This window comes from Daucus carota, chromosome 1, assembly GCF_001625215.2.
Source record: "Daucus carota subsp. sativus chromosome 1, DH1 v3.0, whole genome shotgun sequence".
Taxonomy (NCBI): Eukaryota; Viridiplantae; Streptophyta; class Magnoliopsida; order Apiales; family Apiaceae; genus Daucus; species Daucus carota.
The window spans coordinates 56,189,713-56,209,648 of record NC_030381.2 but is presented as its reverse complement, the minus strand read 5'-3'; the positions used below and the strand labels follow the sequence as shown (position 1 = coordinate 56,209,648).

Genomic DNA, 19,936 nt, shown 5'->3' with positions numbered 1-19,936 from the left:
CTTTTAAGCAGATTAAAGATTGGGAGGATCCGTATGCCCGGAGCGTAATGGTGGATCCCTGCACATACAACAACTATATCAATTGAAATGTCCCAAATATATAAAATTTAGTGTTTAGCATGTGCTTATAGGTACACGTTAGTCAAATCCTCAAATTATTTATATGATATTAATCATAAAATAACGCTATGCGTCATTATATAATTTTGATTCAACACTTTTACTAACAAAAATTCTTTTTAATCAATTCAATTCTTAAAATTTATTTATATCTGTATATTTTATTTAATGTCTTTCACATTAAAAGTGCGTGCGATATACAACAGATCTTAAGAAATCACTTTATAACACCACAACTAACATAAATCATCATTTGTCACAATCACCAACACCTATAATAATTATTATTTCCAATTTTTTTTTAAAGTAATTAATTCAATAACGAAATACCATACAACATTTAGAAAATAATTGAATCAAACAAATATGATATAGATTATATCGTTAATTAATCTAGTTTTTGTGGAGAGACAATCTAGTGATTTGTAACATTATAATGTCATCCATTTATACTACAAAAATCTCATAGTTAAGTGATAGAAATTTGTCAATTTAAAGATGGACGGGATTTAAGTGTGTTTTAAACATATTTTTGAAATAAATATTTATTTATTATAGAGTTTTGTTTTTTATTTACGAAATTGACGATGATATGATTACTCATTTATTTCGTATATCCATCTTCAAAGACTCATCAATATTAATGTTTTTTGATTTTATTATCAACATTGATTTTTGAGTCCATCGCAAAATGAATCCCTATATTTCATGTCAATTGCACTTTATTATCTAAGAGGGGTGTATTGGATTGAGATTTTAAAGCATTTTTTTGCATTCATGAAATCCGAGGGTATTCGATTGGGATTGTTTGAAATCCATTAAAATCTTGAGGTATTCAATTGGGATTTTAAACTATGCTACAAAATCTAGTGGTATTCAATTGGGATTTTAAATTATGCTTTAAAATCCGATAGTATTCAATTGGGATTGTTTAAAATCCATTAAAATCTGATGGTATTCAAATGCTGATGGATTTTTTTTCATTTCATAAAATGATGGATTTTGTGGCATTCTTCAGTGTATTTTAAGTTTTTTGAAATCCCACTAAATTCAATGGGATTTTGAAGTATTGTACCTAAATCCTATCAACTCTGCGACATTTCATCAAGAATCCGCAAAAAATCAAAATCCCATACAATCCATTAAAATCCATAGACCAAAAACAATGCATTAAAATCCCAATCGAATACACCCCTGTAAGAGCATCTCCAATAGCCTCTTTATAGTGCCTTTTAAATTGAAATTTGAGAAGAATGTCATTTTTGCTTGCTCCAATAGGCTCTTAGTTGCTCTTAAATTTACTAAATTTCTCCTCTCTCTCCTAACTTTTAAGAGCTACTAGTCACTTTTAACTATTATTTTATAATAAACTTGCAAGCACACATTCTCTCTCCATCCACTTTCTTTTGTACTTTTTTGTACATAACTTACTTTTAATAATATAAAACAAAGTAAAGAGTGAATATAAGGAGTATTGTTGAAGTTGAACCCACTTTAAATCACTAGCCGATAATTTATATTATATTTAAGAGTGTGTTAGGAGACTATTGGAGATGCTCTAAAATTTAGATAATTACATAATGCACTCTTAACATATTTTAGCGTCACACCTTAAACATTTTTACCTATCACATTGAAAATTAAATGGGAAAAATAGATTTAAAAATTAACTAAAATATGCTTAAAAATTAACTATATTTTTACATAATGACCGGTCAAAATATACAAAAATGGGTAGAGGCGAGCAAAAAATCAAATAAATTCGAAACCGAAACTGCTAAAAACCGAATCGTATAAAACTGAAACTAAAAACTTAAAACCGAACCCGAAACCAGTTATTCAGTTCTAGTTATAGTTGAAAACCGATCCGGAAAAATCGAATCCGATTTTCAAAATAAATATTACATACACACACATATATATAGTTTTCCCTTCATTGTGTACACGATATTTTTTTCCCAAACTTCGACAAATGTGTTCAAGTTCCACATCATACATGTTTAGAGTTTCGACTTATGGTGTTTAATATTGATAAGCTCTTGACCTTGTCAAGTGGTGTCAAGTGGAAAATGAGTATCAACGGCTTTTAAAATAGAGCTTTTTAATGGCAGAATTCACGTCTTGCAATTTGGTCGGTCTACAGTTGGATGTTAGATTGGCGTTGTTAGTAATGTAGTTTTTTTATTTAAATTTTAGATGGATGTATAATTTTAATTAAATTTTGATTGTTCTTGTATGATAAATTTTTTTTCCCATGTAATTTTTAGACCGAAACCGAACTAATAGAAACTGAATCTGAGGTTTTGGAACTGAAATCGAAATCGACGATGAGGTTGCGGTTGAGATTTTTGATTTTTTAAAACCGAGAGCATGCAGTTTGGGTTGTAGTTTTATCCGAAAACCGCGCCGAACCCGCTCTATCCTAAAGTTCGAACAAAAGGGTTAACACGTGATGTTAGAATATGTTAAATGATGTATTGTGTGATTATTTGAAGTTTAGATAATAATTGTTATTCACTTGAAATAAGGGTATGCGTTTTACTATTAATTGACATGCCCTGCAATATTGTTACCACTAACCAAACAAGCTACAGCTAAGATATTGATCATTTTTCTCATAAATTACATGTTTAATTTAAATTTGCATAAGGTGTATGTGTTTTATATTTTTACCTTGATCATCAAATCATTTGCATAATTTTTCAAATACCCATGTTATTTTGGAATTTGTGGGATCAAGATTATATCATAGTAAGAAAATGATGATGATGTGTGAAATATTAATTTATATTTTTTATGGAACTTAATTATTCTAAATGTTTTGATAATAAACAACAACATATAAAACTGATTATAATAATGAGATATGAACGTTGATATTTGAGAGATTATAATTTTAAATTGTGATATCCTGAGAAGTTTAATTCAGAAAAATATAGAGTTAAATATTAAAATTTGCACGGCAGCAGGCACATATCTATCTCCCAAGGCCCCGGAACAGTAGAGTAGAAAAGTAGTGAGGCGTCGTCTATCTTTTTGTCGTTCATCACTTGAATTTACTCCTCCTCCACAGTGGTTGACATTTGAGGTGGTTTTGGTTCTATAACAGACAAGTGATAATAATGTCTTATGTGCCTCCTCACCTGAGAAGCTCCTCCTCCTCCTCCTCCGCCACAAAAACCCTAGAAATCAACGGTAATAATCACTACACAAACTCATTCGTCTCGCAGTCGAGCAACAACAATTTGTATTCATCATCGACCTCTTCTCGCCGCAGCTCCGAGAACCTCTTGCTGCCGCCTGACTCTGTCGTCCCCCAATGGAAGCCCTCCGACCGCGTTCTCGCTCTCAAAACCGACCAGGTTCGCAATGGATGCCCTGCATTGTTGTTACACTCTCATTTCCTGTTTGACTTTGTATCTATATCCATGCCAAACCCCAATGCTATTATGCCTATGTTTGTCTTGTGAGGATTAAGTTATAAGATATCCTATTTCGTGATTAGTAAGGAATAAAAATATTATCAATAGGAGGAGGAGGAGGAGGAGGAGGAGGAGGAGGAGATTAAATGACCAAGTATTGCACTCTATTTCGACAAAGATATCTGTCTAGTTAATTACTCACTATTTACACAGCATTCGACAAAGAAATTCATGTATAATCATACAACAATATAGGACTTCATTTCGGCTATATTTATATTCCTAATCATGTTCATGTCTTGTATATCTACAGATAGAAGAGGTCCGTCTACGACTAAATGTTGATGTCAGTATCTCTGCTGATTCTTCACCTGCACCTGCACCCATTGAATCTTTTATGGATATGGTAAGTTAAGAAATCAAGCCTATAGGGTCAATATTTGCGTACATCTCTGTCCCCATACCTTACTTCTGAACTCTCCTCAAACTTTACTTTTGAGTGGTGCTCGATATGTTTGGTTTAGGACTTACGTGTTTTTATGTACTAGTGCTTGGACTCGCGCATAATGAGAGATATTTCCTACCATGAGTACACTACACCCACTTCTATACAAGCTCAGGCCATGCCTGTTGCACTAAGTGGAAGGGATCTTTTGGGTTGTGCAGAAACGGGTAGTGGGAAAACTGCTGCATTTACAATTCCCATGATACAGGTTTTACTTGAATTTGCTTTATTGTCACAAGCTCCTTTTGTAATTTTGACTTGCAGTGATACAAATTTTCTGTTTTGTCTCTTTTACAATTTTCAGCATTGCCTAGCTCAGTCTCCTGTACGACGTGGTGATGGGCCTTTGGCATTAGTGCTGGCCCCTACAAGAGAGCTTGCACAACAAATAGAGAAAGAGGTAAATAAATCGAGAAGGTCGCCAGTACTGCTAAAGTAGGATATCTTTCTGTCTGTAAAACTTAACTGTGGCCAATCCTAAACTAGGTGAAACCTTTTTATTCTCTTTTACAAATTTGCTTTGTCAAGATCAAATAAAAAGTTATGTAATATGTCTATATCTTACTGGTACTCGGGCGCACAGTGTCGAATTGGACCAACACCTGTTTAGTTCCGGACTTGGAATTTCTGAATTTAGGGGCTCATGGACTTTGTCTAAATTTAGGCACGACATATAATACTGATTAAAATGTATAGTAGACAGAGTTTTGCAAATAAAATTAACAGGTCTCCAATAAATATGGTTTCGAAAAGAGATTTTCAGATTAGGGTTTTTTTTGTCATTACATGCCAATTTCATATCATATGTGGTCTTTAAGTTGGTCAAAGTGTGCACATTCGAGTTCAGTCGAAGCATCTGACACAATTTTGCAAGTCTACACTCGGACCAAGTCATATAATGTCTTATGGTTACCTTTTAATCTTCATCTTTCCATAAAAATATTATTTATGTCAGCAAAGCCCGCTAAAATTTATCATCTACATTATAACATTTCATCCTATAGATCTTATGTATTTTTTCTTTTTGATACTAAAGGTCTGTCATTTCTTCCTCTAATTTTATAAAGGCATGCCTTCTACTTTCTTTTTGTACTTAAAGTTACACCTTATATTTTTTAATGTTTAGCAACACATAGCTTTTGTACAATATTTTGTTTGCAAACAACGTGCAAATTATTCCATCTTAACTGTTCTCTAACAGTCAAGTACATGAATGACTTGAAGCAAAAATCTTTCATGAAGTTAGGTACTCAGTCGCGATAAGTGATTATGTTCATTTATTGTAAATGTATGTCTGTGTTGCCCTGGCTCTTCAGTCATTCCATGCCTGTGCTACTTTTTTAGCAGTCGAACACGCAGTCTATAAATCATGGTTTGCCTTCTGGTCATCTTCTAAGATTCATCTTTAGATGTTATTAAGACAATTTAAGTCACATAAAACTCCATTATGTTAGGTAGGCTAATGTAATCCTTCAGTTCCCAGATATATCTGGTTTGCTTACTAAATCATTGTTCTGTCTTCCTTTAATATAATAAAGGGCCATACGATCTACTTTTCTTTAGTTGTACTTGACCTAAAGCCTTAATTTCTAATGTATTTAGTGAAAGGCATCTTGTTGAACACCATATTACTTACAATTAACTCACAAGAGATTTAAACTCAGTTGTTCTTGAGATCATCTAAAATAATAGACAAGTACATAGATTCGAAGGAAAATCATCATGGAGTTGGTCGCAATAGGAAAATTACAAATTTTCAACAAGAAGTTGCTTTACTTTGAATTCTATGTTTAGAATTTTTTGAGATTATGAACTCAGTCACCCTCTATAGAAGTGTTATAGTATGATTTCACATAATAATTACAGTTGTAAAGCGTTTAGAGCGAGGCACTGGTCGGTTCCTAGATGTCTAGGCTCCCATTATGGAATGATGTGCTGACCTTGGTGTTGATACAGTGATTTTTTGCTTCTCAGTAGCTTGTGCTTGTTTCAGGGACATATAGGTTTCTAGTCTTTCCATACCAGATAACTATGATAAATTGGTCATCCGTTAGACTCTCATACTGTCTTATTGGCTTTGGCTTACTTATAAGCATGAATGTATCCATCCATCACTGTTCAAGCTTCTTTAGTTTTCACTCTAAATATTGTATTAAGCTCCTTGTTGAACTGAGCAAGACATGACTGATTGGTTCCTTGTTTTTTTTTTTTTGTGCTAAGTGATTATTGGCACCTCATACCTGAAAAGGAGTTTAGTCTGGTCTGATATTTATGTCCATTCTTTAATACTTGTATTTTACTTTTAATAAACAGGTTCTATGAATAAATCAAAGAATATATCTTTCTAAAAATCCTTGTGACTCTGTTACAAACATATCTTCTGTCTTTAAAGTCAAGATGTAATAATTTTTTTAACACTCTCGAGCTTTCAATTTACAAACCACTATATTCACTTCTTTGCGATTTAAGATCAAGAGCCACTGTACACAGGTTCTACAAATAAATTAAAAATTGGTTTCTTTAAATTCTTATGACTGTACTAATTTATCTTATGTCTTTTGCAAGTCAAAATGCATCAATAGTCTCCTCAGTACTCTCAAGCTTTCATTTCACCACCACAATATTCACTGGGGCAATAAAAGATGAAGAGCCACTGTATAATCAGCCATATCTTTGATTGTCTGGTGAAGTTTACCCCCAGTCAGTCGCTAGAATTATTCTCATTGGTTATACCAACACACCCATTAAATCTCCTGTAAACAAAATACTTTCCCGAGAGATCTCTCCTATTAATTAATATTAATTTCTAATTACCTATACAACTAGCATGAGAAAAGTAATTCAGCCTCCTTTCCTTTTACATGCTTGTTCCCCCAACATCGGCTTTCTCGTAATAAATTTGACACTTTTTCTGTGTTCATGTTTCAGGTCTAATGATCTATATCTTAAATTCAAGAACAAGTCAAATCTAGTAAAAGGCTTACCCAATTAAAGTTTCCGTTACAACCCCCCCTCCCCCCCCTGACGGGGACAAGGTTTTAGCAAAAGTATCAATAGATAATTCTAACACGGAGAACACAAACCAATATATCACAATATTAAAAGTCACTTATATTACAAGATTATTACTCATTTACACTAAACATCTTTCTTAGTTCACCCCAAATTTATTTAGGCTTTCTGCATGAAAAGTTTTCGCACATCATCTGTAGCTCTGTAGCTTCAGTTTTAGGTACCTGGTACTAGGTTACCCATGAAATCATATTCAAGTCTATAAGTTGTGTGTGCTGACTCTGATGTTGGTGCCACTTTCCCATCTTTTCCTTTGTCCTTTGAAATTTATTAATATATAAACATATTCATCCGATAACTTTTACAGGTTAAGGCTTTCAGTAGATCTTTGGAATCCTTCAGAACTGCAATTGTTGTAGGTGGAACTAACATAGCAGAGCAGGTGACCAGCCTTTGTCCAATTGTTTGTCTATTAGAAAAGTGTGGTATTTGTTTATAATTGATTATGATTTTGTCCTGCAACTTGCTAGCCATCCGATAATGTTACATACACATTTGGATCAATAATTTTATTTTGTTTATCTGAGCATATTCCATCATTTTTATTGGTATCATAGTAAAAGTAGTTCTATTTGATAATTAGGTGTAAACACGCTGTAATGGGTTCACATGAAAAAGTTTAGTCTTGATGGTAATTGGTATAGTAGAACTGTAGAAGAACTTTCAAAACTGACACTACATATCATGTTTTCTGTTATTGCTGGATATTACAACAGAGGACTGAGCTACGTTCTGGAGTAAATATAGTGGTTGGTACTCCTGGAAGATTTATCGATCATTTACAACAAGGAAACACTTCTCTGTCTAGAATTTCATATGTTGTTCTGGACGAGGCTGATAGAATGCTTGACATGGGTTTTGAACCACAAATAACAGAGGTAAATATCTACCTTTGCAGCCTGACTACTTGGTGAATATTTTTAACAAAAACTGATGCCATCATATATCATAATATTAAATAAGAAGCTTTTATGTATATAAGGTATTTTTCTTTTCATCTTGCACAATTGAATCTTGTTTGGGTTGCTAGGTGACTTCAATTGATTATGTTTGATGTGCAGTGGAGTTCCTTTATACCATTTTCGGTCAAACTTGTATGTATTGCCAAGTAAGTGAGATTCGATAGTGCATCAAATATCATGTTGTGAAAGGGCACAATAACCATTTGTAGAAGCTCAGTACGGGAGCTTATACTAATATGGCAGCCCTTAGGGCAGCTCCAACCCAACACTATAACACTATTATAGTGTAACTTATTATGTAAAACCAACTCCAAATCTCCAATCCAACACTAAAATGGTGTAAAACTTACACCAAATGGATAATGTGACACCAAATTTGGTGTCAAAAGTACATTTGGTGTTTTTTTCATAATTCCAACAATGCCCTTGCTTTTGTTAATAAACAAATTTGTTCCCTTTGTCATAGAAATATTCCTCTTAGTGTAATCTATAGTGTCAAAAACAAATTTATTCTCTTTATGTTTAGGAAGATTTTTTTAGTGTAAACTATAGGGCCATAGGTTGTAATGCATTTTATAAATAATTTGATTTTTGACACTAAAATAATGTAAAAGTTGCTCTATTTTAGTGTCATTGGTTGGAGAGGGTCTTATAATGGGCGTGTTTGATCGATTTTTTTTTCAAACTTAAGGGCTTATTTAAAAAAAAATACATATTTTTATAATTTTTTTAGATATGAATGTTAAGGAGGTGTTTTATATCCATTATTTAGAAAAAAAAAACAAGGGTTTACTTCAAAAAAGGTACAGTTATATGTACGTTTCTCCAGAAATAACCCTTATTAGCCAAACGGCCACAATAGCTTCACATTGTTAAGTTGCCTATGTGTTACATGTTATACTCATGAATGTTTAATGATAAAAGTGCATACTATCTCTTATTGTGTAGCAGTTACTTTTTCATCTTCTTTGTTTACATGCTGTGATGTTGCAAAATCTTAGCATTTGATTTAAGAAGCACGTGACCCAGTTTTGTTTGGTTGTTTTTCATTTCATTATGATTTCGACACTTACCCTAAAACCAAATCAGATCATACATACACAGCATATTGTACCTGGAAGGAAGGTCTTTGGTGGGTATTATGTACAAAGGTTCTTCCAAGTATTTCCCCAGCTTTTATGAAAAAAGTAGTTTGTAAAAAACGAAAAGCTAATATATCTGTACTAATATTTAATAAGCATAAGGTGGATATCTTGTCGTTTGGTATAGTGCTGCAAAATAAATAAGAATGGGGAGATCTTAATTTTTTGAGAAAAATAAACAGTGAAGATTATATAAAAGTATATAATATTTAAATAATATATATTTCATTGTTTAAATAAAATATAAGTAAGTTTTTGAAATAAACAAGATTTATTATTATAAAGTTTGTAACTATTTTTTCCTATAATTCTTGGGCTCTTCGAGAACCCAACTAGTGTCGACACGACACTTGGATCAAGATCTGAATTCCTTGAATGCCATCTTGTTACGTATTTTTAATTTTGGTAGTTTATCCGTATAAGATAAAACTTTTCCTTTTTTGTGCAATTGTTTGTTAAATGTGCTAATTATCAAACTCATCACTGAAATCGTTTAATAATATCAGATAGGTCACTGATCTCTACGGGATCTCACCAACTTGAATTAATGATATCAAGTAGGCCATTGCTGTTAACTTCATTCAAAATTTTAAAGTAAAGGATGGGTCATGGCGTTGACATGTGGTGCTAAGTACGATTTTGGACAAATAAAAGCTGATAATAAAGGTATTTTGAAAGAAATTAAAGATTATGGCTTGATTATGTGTTGAAAATCCTAATTATTGTGACCTAAGGATTTTTTTTTTTAATATGCAACTCAGCACCACATCACTGATGTCAACGCCATGACTCACCAATCAGTTATGTTTTCTATCAAAATTTTGAATGAATTTAACTAAAGTGACCTTGATGTCACAAGTTCAATTTAGTGAGTTGAGTGAAACCTCACGAAGATCAGTGACGTACTTGGTATTATTTAATGACTTCAGTTATAAGTTTTAATTAACCCTTTCTTAAACAATATAATTTTAACTCTTTAACTTTTGGGGTATATAATGTCAAAGTGCCCACCATTCTCATTAAGAACTATCAAGTTACTACCTATCTCCACGGGAACTCATTGAAGCCACTATAATCATTATATATATCACTCCGTTAAATCTTAAAAAAATATAAATGAAAAAGTTAACAAACAAATGTTGTGTTTACTACAATCTTTATATATATTTTTTATAATCTTTGCTCTAGTTCTTTTTTGTAATCCATGTGGCTCACACATCATCTGTTGATTAGGATTCCATTAAGTTTTCTGCTAACTATTTTTCAAGATTTAACATAGTGATATACATAGTGATTCTAGTCGCTAAAATAAGTCCCCGTGGAGATCGGGTAGTCACCTGATGGTTTTTGGCGAGAACGGTGGGTACTTTGATATAAAACACTAATAAATAGTATATACACTTTTGAAAAGTAGGATAAAACAATATTTAATATATATATATATATATATATATATATATAAATAGGGATGACAGTTTTACCTGACCCGATGGATACCCGACCCGTTCCGACCTGATTGAGTCTACCCGAACCCGATTGTTTTGGATCCGGATCCGGATCTGGATCTTATTTTTAGATCCGAAAGAGTTTGGATCTGGATCTGGATCTCAGGTATTCCGAACCGAGACCCGACCCGAAACCCGATTTAAACCCGATCCGTACCCGAGACCCGATACAAAATATTATATATATATATATATATATCTATATATATATATATATATATATATATAGGCTAGTGCTCAAATGAGAACCCCAACTAATGTGCGACACGGGACACGGGATACGGGGATTCGCCAATTAGCGAAGAGTCCTGGATACGGGACACGGCAAAGAAAAATAGGAATATAAAATATATAATTTATATATGTTGAATATTAAACAACTTCGCACTTGAACTCATTGTCCCACTCGTATATTTATATAATCAAGTGATCTTTAGCAAATAGATATATAGAATGTATGCATTGTTGTCACGGCGCTCGACTAGTCGACGACTAGTCGACTAGTCGGGTTTAGAAAATCGACTGGAGAGGTCGACTTGCGAATTGTCGACTAGTCGGTCGACTTAATTGATCGACTTATCGACTAGTCGGTCGACTTGGTCTAAAGCTGTAATTCGAGTCGGGCAGCTCGCGAGCTCGCCCGGCTCGAACTCGTTTAAGTGGGCTCGGCTCGACTCGACTCGTTAAACGAGCCGAGTTCGGGCAAAGGTTTCGGCTCGTTTAATTAAACGAGCCGGCTCGACTCGACTCGTGAAATTAAACGAGCCGAGTTCGGGTAGAGGTTTGGGCTCGATTAAGTGTAAAATTATGCGAGCTGGCTCGCTCGACTCGTTAAAAGCGGCTCGTTTAGCTAAACGAGCCGGCTCGACTCGACTCGTGAAATTAACCGAGTCGAGTTCGGGTAAGGATTTAGGCTCGATTAGTTAATCGAGCCGGCTCGGCTCGACTCGATTAAGCTTGGCTCGAATTAGGCTCGGTTCGAAACTCGCCCGGCTCGACTCGAATTACAGCCCGTCTTGGTCGACTAGTCGGTCGACAAGTGTAAAATTCAATCAAAAATTAAAATCAAAAAAAATAAATTCTATGAAACTGCTCAAAATCAGCAATAATCAAGATGTTAATCTAAGTTTATAGATCTTTGTGTGTGTATGTGTTTATGTATGCATAAGTTGATTAAAACTGAATAAACATGTAGTATAATCTGTTTATATATTGGTACAGTGTTAATGTGTGTAGTGTGTTGATGTGTATACATGAAAGGGGGAAAAGATATGTTTGTAACTAACATATCTATTTTGTGATTGATATACATATGACTAGTTATAGGAAACTACGTATATAATGTATATATTAATATATATTATTTAATTAATAATTAATTAACTTTTCGACTAGGCAGCGACTAGTCTATGACTAGTCGACTAGTCGATAAGCTCGACCTCTATCGACTCGACTCGACTTATCGACGTGACAACCATGAATGTATGTATATATAGGCTTTTCTGTATATATATCAGACTGAGAGATGAAAAACAGAGGGAGATGGCTAAACATTTTATATACATATAGAATCTGTATACATATAAAAGACAACTGGTATTAGGTTATAAACATTACTGGGCCTTTTTTAAAGTTGGGCAGAGGTTTTGGTTGCATCTCGGCTGCATTTGTGTTCCGACACGCCACATGGCGTATCGGATACGTACTCAGCCGTGTCGGTGCCGTGCCCCCGTGTCAGCCGTGTCCGACACGCATACGGCAGCTTTTTTGCCGTGTTCGTGCTTCCTAGCTAATGTGAGATATGAGATCTAATCTTAGCCCCACATTTTATCCCTAAATTAAATCACATCCACACATTTTATAACCCACCCACTGCCTCCTCCTCTCTCTCTCGATTGTCTCCCCTCCACCTCCCACCGCCGGCCGCCCTCCCACCCACCCACCCACCCACCACCATCACGCACAACCGCCCCCCACTGTCAAACACCAGATCTGTTGTCGCGAGCTCCGCCGCCACCGCGACCTTCGTCTCCGACCTCCTCCCCCGTACATGCACCGCGGCAGTTCTCGCTTATCCCCCGACTCCAGCCTCATATGCTTTCCATTCTCCACTCCGACCTTCAATATCCATCCTCCATTCCCTCCGACATGTATGTAGCAAATCTGAGATATTTTGTATGGAGGATGTATGTATGGCTGAGATTAGTTGGGGGTTTTTGGTGGTGTTTTTGATTTTCCGACGGTGATTTTGTTTTGTAGTTGGTGATTTTTCGAATTTGAGGGGTGGTGGCGGTGGTTTGTAGATGGTGGTGGTGTGGTAATTTTAATTTTCTGACGTTGATTTTTGGTTTTCTGGTGGTGATTTTAAGTTTTCCGGTGGTGATTTTATTTTATAGTTGGTGGTTTTTCGGATTTGGGGGTGGTGGTGGTGGTTTGTAGATGGTGGAAGTGTGGTGATTTTTATTTTCTGGATTTGATTTTTCGGATTGGTACATGCACCGCGGCAGTTCTCGCTTATCCCCCGACTCCAGCCTCATATGCTTTCCATTCTCCACTCCGACCTTCAATATCCATCCTCCATTCCCTCCGACATGTATGTAGCAAATCTGAGATATTTTGTATGGAGGATGTATGTATGGCTGAGATTAGTTGGGGGTTTTTGGTGGTGTTTTTGATTTTCCGACGGTGATTTTGTTTTGTAGTTGGTGATTTTTCGAATTTGAGGGGTGGTGGCGGTGGTTTGTAGATGGTGGTGGTGTGGTAATTTTAATTTTCTGACGTTGATTTTTGGTTTTCTGGTGGTGATTTTAAGTTTTCCGGTGGTGATTTTATTTTATAGTTGGTGGTTTTTCGGATTTGGGGGTGGTGGTGGTGGTTTGTAGATGGTGGAAGTGTGGTGATTTTTATTTTCTGGATTTGATTTTTCGGATTGGGGGGGGGGGGGGGGTTTGTAGATGGTGGAAGTGTGGTGATTTTCATTTTCTGGCGTTGATTTTTGGTTTTCTGACGGTGATTTTTAGTTTTCCAGTGGTGATTTTATGTTTTCCGGTGGTGATTTTATGTTTGTCGGCGGTGATTTTCTGGTGGTCGCCGGAGCTGGTGGTGGTCGCCAGAGCTGGTGGTGGTGGTCAACGGTGGTTGATGGTGATACGTAGTTGAATTAGAAAATGATAAAATATTAAAATATTAAATGAATGGTGAGAGATGAATATAATGTATTTAAATGAGTGGATGAGATTGGATCTCATATCTCACCATAAGATTGGTTCTCACTAGAGCATGACTCTATATATATAGGTCATGTTCAAGAGAGAACCATTAGAGAGAGAACTCATGAAACCCTTACCTTATTTGTAGTATTAGTTAGTGTTTAGCAGCAAAACTTCACATGCAAAAATTGTTACTAAAATTATTTTTGAACACACACAACGATGAAAAAACATGAAAAAAACATGTATTTAGATTTAGATCCTAAAATTTTATTTAAAATTTAGGATTCTGCGGCAGAACCTTAGTGGTTCCATGGTTCTATTTTAAGGACTGGTTCTCTCTTGAGCGCAACCCTATATATATATATATATATTAGAAGTTTTCTAAAATTATATATAATTCTTGATATATATAAAAATTATAAGATATTAACTCAGAATGTATATAGAAAAATTATATAATATTAAAGAGATCCGTGAATCATGCAGGTGGTAAGCTAATATATCACGCAGGAAGGTATGACTAGCACCAAATAAAGATAATACTAAAAATTTAAAACAATGATTAAGAATAGTGGCTGTGACTATAAAAGAGAACAGTATACCATTGTTTACTTTTACTATATGTATGCTCTCGTCTGGTTAGTCAACTAATGGCACATGAAGCTCTACATTTACCCTTTCTCATATGCCTGTACATTGCACATGAATCTCCACGTGTACCCCATTCTCATATGTCTATGTATTGCACATGAAGCTTACTGGAATATGGAAACTCTTAATATTAACATAAGGACATCCTTTATTAGGTGATGCGGAATCTTCCAAACAAACATCAAACTTTGCTTTTTAGTGCAACTATGCCATTGGAGATTGAAGCTCTTGCACAGGTCATATCCCAACTGTGAACGAAGCTGATTATTTCTATATCTGTATTATGCACCTGATACATTTTTTATTGAGCTCTACTTTTATGATACTAAATCTGTATTACTGAATTATGATCTCTTAATATACTTTTGATTTGACAAAGTACTAATTATGTTGGGTTAATATATGTAGGAATACTTAACAGATCCGGTACAAGTAAAGGTTGGAAAAGTGAGTAGCCCTACAGCAAATGTATCTCAAATTTTAGAGAAGGTTCTTGAAAATGAGAAGGTATGATTATTTATAATTATAAACAACATATATATAATAGTTATCATCACTCAAAGTCGTAGTGTTTTATATGTTTTATCATCAATAACATATGTTACATATGTTATCTGTAACCACTCTAATTAGTCCAAGCCCTAGCTTTCTTCTTAACCCATTAATCTGCCTTCAAAACCGTTGCTAACAGAATCAGGCTGAGTTTGGTGTTTAAGGGTTGGATTAAGTTGGGGTTGAAGGTCCCCTGGAATGGCATGCTTGCTTGGCTGAGGAGATCATTGCTCTCGAACATTATGCACGTGTCCATATTTCTTCAGTTATGCGCAATTAGAAAACACCTAGATTTAACTTGGAAGCACCAAATGGGGGCTGGATAATTCACCTTGGCAAGAGGTTGGACTGTAAAATGGGCCAAACAATTAACTGTAGTCTCTACCTTGATAAAAAGATTACCTTGGACTCTGGTTTCTCCAGCTTCTGCCCCCACGGGAACCTTTGCTTTCCTATGAGGTGTGCAAGTTTCCAAGGGAATCTAGGAAAAACCCTTATTACGGTTCGTAAAAGTAAAACCAGTACCAGACAGCACTAATGAATTTCACATTATGTTGTAATGTTTCTGATGCTATACTCTAGGAAAATAAAACCAGTGTAATACATAATATATGCTGAAATGTGCAAGAAAAAGGAATTATATGTCAAAAATAATGAAATTAGTGCATCACTAGTAATTGATGACTAGGGTAAGGATTGCTATACTATTGTTGTAACATATGGATAGTGCCTGCAAATGAAGAAAAAATAAATAAATATGAATACTTCTCAGGATCAGACTTCCTCTGGGAGAAAATTGGGAGTTGAAGTCTTAAAAGTTAACACCATTGCTATTCAGTATTTATGAACAAAGAAATTCTGATAGACGATAGAGTTGGGGCCTTCCCCAAACTTGCATATTTTACAGGGTTGCTGGTATTAGCTTTTCCGCCTTGCAAATAATTCTAACATATAATTTTGGTTCTGAGCTCCAAGAGTTGCAGTATATTTTGACACCCATCAAGGACACATGAAACATACATATCGACAATCATTACTATTGACTCTTACAAATAGTTCTCATTGTTCCAGGTTTTGGTCCATTGCCATGCAAGTTAAATAATGATGTGGCAGTTTTAACTTCTTGCAGATTGATCGACTTCTATCTTTGCTTGTTGAAGAGGCAACTCAGGTCGAAAGATCTGGTCATTCCCTTCCTTTGACCATTGTGTTTGTAGAAAGAAAGGTATTTCTGATAAATGCTACTTCTTATCATTCGTACAATTATTTGTTTTGAACGTTATAAGCTGTGAAACTCTCAACCCGGATGCTAAGTTGCTAACCTTAATGTTTGGATCATCATTTGGCTCTTATAATTGCAGTTGAAGTTGGTCACAACATCTGGCCATTTATTATTTTCTTGGAAATCTATTGTTCAAAGAACTAGTTGCTTCTGGATGGTATTTTACTTGAGAGTTGTATTTCTAACATTCTGGAACATGAAACTGGAATTGATTGCAGACTAGGTGTGATGAAGTTGCTGAAGCTTTGGTAGCACAGGGATTGCATGCAGTTGCACTTCATGGTGGCCGTACTCAAAGTGAAAGAGAGGCAGCTCTTCGTGATTTTAGGCATGGTCCAACAAGAATCTTGGTATGGACTCTATTATATTTTGGATATGTAATTTTCAATTTGTATGAATTGTGAATTTCTGTTGAGTGACATTATAATCTGATATTGATTCCACTTACAAGTCAAATAGACCTACAGGCTAGAAAGTAAAGCTGCTTATGTATTTTGCAAATCTGTCTTTCTTGTAAACAATTGTAATTTAGTTTAAAACTGCTGGGCGCCACAGAAAGGAACTGCTGTTTCCACTATGGTACTATTACAGGAGTTTAGGTTTTTTTTTTAGTTTTGTTTTGTTCATTAAGGTATAACAGCACAAAATTTTATTCATCACATGCATTTCTTCATCTGTTGCTTCTTTCTTCTACATCAATTATCCAAGTTCTATGGTCATGGCCCATGTTCATTGAAATTGCTTATACGCAATCTAAGCAGAATTATCTCTAGGTTGTCTGGTGTTGCTTTACCCCCAAAATAAATGTAAATGCAATCTTAATAGATTGATCTGTAGGTTGCCTGATATTGCCTCGCCCCTAAATGAACCTTGTTAATATGATAAATCAGGGAATATAATTAAGTAATATACTAGCTGTGTGGTTGATGTTTGTTGCCTTTCTTTTGCAGGTTGCGACCGATGTTGCATCTCGTGGTTTGGATGTCACAGGGGTTGCCCATGTGGTTAATTTAGATCTTCCAAAGGTATTTTGCTACAGACTTTTTGGTGACCTAATATGATTAGAGCAGTAACAGTTCTCGATGACGCTTCAGGGGTGGTATCTACAATTACAGGCCACTCAAAGTTCTAGGTCCTTTATATTCATGTTAGGTTAAATTGCTGAGGAATAAACTTTTACTCTGCTAGTTTTTTATTTCATACATCTACTTTGAGATTACAGACTAAATATATTTAGTTCTGACTGGTGTCTGACTCTCAGACCATGGAGGACTATATACATCGGATTGGGAGGACCGGTCGTGCAGGATCAACTGGCCGAGCTTCGTCATTTTACACTGATCGTGATATGGTGCTTGCCTCGGGTACTTTTTTTATTGTCTTGTTGCGCCATAAACTTTTACTGAAAGCTTTTGGGTTTTTTTCCTGTTTTGCTTGATTGCTGCAGTTCCTTGTTGCCCAAATTAGAAAAGCAATATCTGATGTTCAGTCTGGCAATACTGTGGCTTTTGCTACCGGGAAGGTATTTGTCTGTTTGACGTCATTTGATACATCTGCCTATGTAGTTGTGTATGTGTCTCTAAATCTTCCTGGCCTTTGGCAATGATCTGAGGAAGTTGTTTATCTCATTACCTCTTGTTTCATGGATTTTTAAGAGCCTTGGAGGTTATAATGCCATTGACTTTTAGGTTGCCAGAAGGAAAGAAAGGGAAGCAGTAGCTGCCCAGAAAGAAGCAAGGACTGCACTCTCCAAGCAACCATCAATAGGTTCAATGTCTGTAAACGTAGAGGACAGATATAAGTACATGATTGCCCCAGCAATTGTTAGAAAAGAAGGTTCAGCTGATGATGCTTGGGATGATTAAAAAACTGTGACTTCCTATGATATAATTTTACAGTTATGGTTCCACTAAAAAAATCCCCTACACTTGAGCATGGTTGAAAATGGTAAGTTGTGTATCAAGGCTTTTTTTCCCCTACAGATCTATAACAAATTGTGGACATTAAAAAGTCTTAGATCTGAGAAAGATCCAACTTCACCTTTCTATCCAATATTAATCAAGAAAAGTAAACAAAACAAGGTAACTTTATAACTCATTCATGGGGGTTGTTGATTAATGACGGCACTTAACTTTCAGGTGTTTCTGCTGGACTTGGGAGCTTGAATTGCAAGATCTTTGTAGCATAACTTTGTACGTTCGATTTCAGTATTGGTGTTTATCTACACCGTTACTGTACTAGACACTTGATACAGGAATAGTCATGTCCATTGTAGTTAAAAGGTGGTGACCTTATTCTAAGTCTGAAGGAGTATGTTTGCTTAATACGCATTTTCTTACTGTTTTTTTGATGAGATAATTGCATTTGGTAAAAATAATTTTCTTAGAAAACCACTGTACAATTGTTTGGGGAAAAACCGCCGACTTGGATTTTGTGCATCCTTTTAATGGTCTTCATTGTTAAAATTAATATTAATCTTTACTGTCGAAATTATGAAGAGAAACTTGTATGTCGTATTATATTCAAGTTAAATTAATTCAAAAATTTAATGTGTCAAATAATATAAATTTGAGAGATTTGTGAATTTGCCTATACATATATATAGGGTATGATACCTGTGCGAGCAGATTTAATCCGGTGAACACACGATTGTTTCATGTGCATATATACTTTGTATTTAAAATATTATTAATATGTTAGTTTGAAACAAGATGGCACGTAGGCAGTTACAAGCTGTTCGAGCGGCGGTTTGAATTTCTATTTCAGTCATCAATTTTTATCGATGTCTGTGTGTTGATCGGCTTCATACTGTACAGTGTACACTTTTTGATGACCGGCCACTTAGTTTCCTTGTGGCACAATATTTTTCAATCAAATTATATTATTACAGATAAATTTAAACATATTTTACTGCATGTCCTTTACATCACCAAATTTTAGAATGCTTATATTGATATATCAACAATAGAAATTATATTATTCTACAGATTCCATATCATTCGCTAGCAACATAACTGCCTAACTTTCATAAAAATAAATGTTTAAATATAAACAAACAACCTACTTGATTTCATGTTAATCGGCAATCTACAATTAGAGAATAATATAGAATTTTAGTTGTACATCTGCATATCAATAGAATAACTAATTATACATATGCAGAACAATACAAATTTATGGTCACTAGCAATCTACAATTCACTCTTGAGTCTTGAGGCTCTGATCTTCCTTAAAACACATGCAATCACATATCCACAATACACAGTACTCTTTCAGATTTTTTTTATATTATGTAGTTTTGTGTTATTTGATAACTATTTGAATTGCAATTTGATTGAAATTTGAAAACATGATTATCTGGTAGTTACTGTATATAATAAGTTTTATTAATTTATTTATAATATTAACTTCTAATCTGGACCGCTGCTTATGTATATAATCCACCGACACTGAGACCTATTCACATGTTTAGTGTTTTGTATTGTTCTCACAGCATGACCCCATATATATA

General features: G+C 34.7%; 1 protein-coding gene across 1 annotated transcript; it reads left to right on the top strand.

Moving 5' to 3' along the window:
• Positions 1-3,078: 3,078 nt before the first annotated feature.
• LOC108203742 (ATP-dependent RNA helicase DBP2) lies at positions 3,079-18,863 on the top strand. The gene is made up of 15 exons (XM_017372904.2): positions 3,079-3,482; positions 3,856-3,948; positions 4,091-4,255; positions 4,352-4,447; positions 7,427-7,501; positions 7,836-7,997; positions 14,747-14,827; positions 15,000-15,098; positions 16,273-16,368; positions 16,644-16,775; positions 17,376-17,450; positions 17,687-17,776; positions 17,873-17,947; positions 18,114-18,372; positions 18,564-18,863. The coding sequence occupies exons 1-14, from the start codon at positions 3,243-3,245 to the stop codon at positions 18,288-18,290; spliced, it is 1,656 nt and encodes a 551-aa protein (XP_017228393.1). The 5' UTR covers positions 3,079-3,242; the 3' UTR covers positions 18,291-18,372; positions 18,564-18,863.
• The last annotated feature ends 1,073 nt before the right edge of the window (positions 18,864-19,936 follow it).

Excerpts from the sequence above, each read along its gene's own strand:
- LOC108203742 (XM_017372904.2), top strand. The coding sequence starts at position 3,243 with ATGTCTTATGTGCCTCCTCACCTGAGAAGCTCCTCCTCCTCCTCCTCC. Across the intron at positions 7,502-7,835 it reads GAACTAACATAGCAGAGCAG|AGGACTGAGCTACGTTCTGG; the intron begins GTGACCAGCCTT and ends ATATTACAACAG. Across the intron at positions 17,777-17,872 it reads TTTACACTGATCGTGATATG|TTCCTTGTTGCCCAAATTAG; the intron begins GTGCTTGCCTCG and ends TGATTGCTGCAG.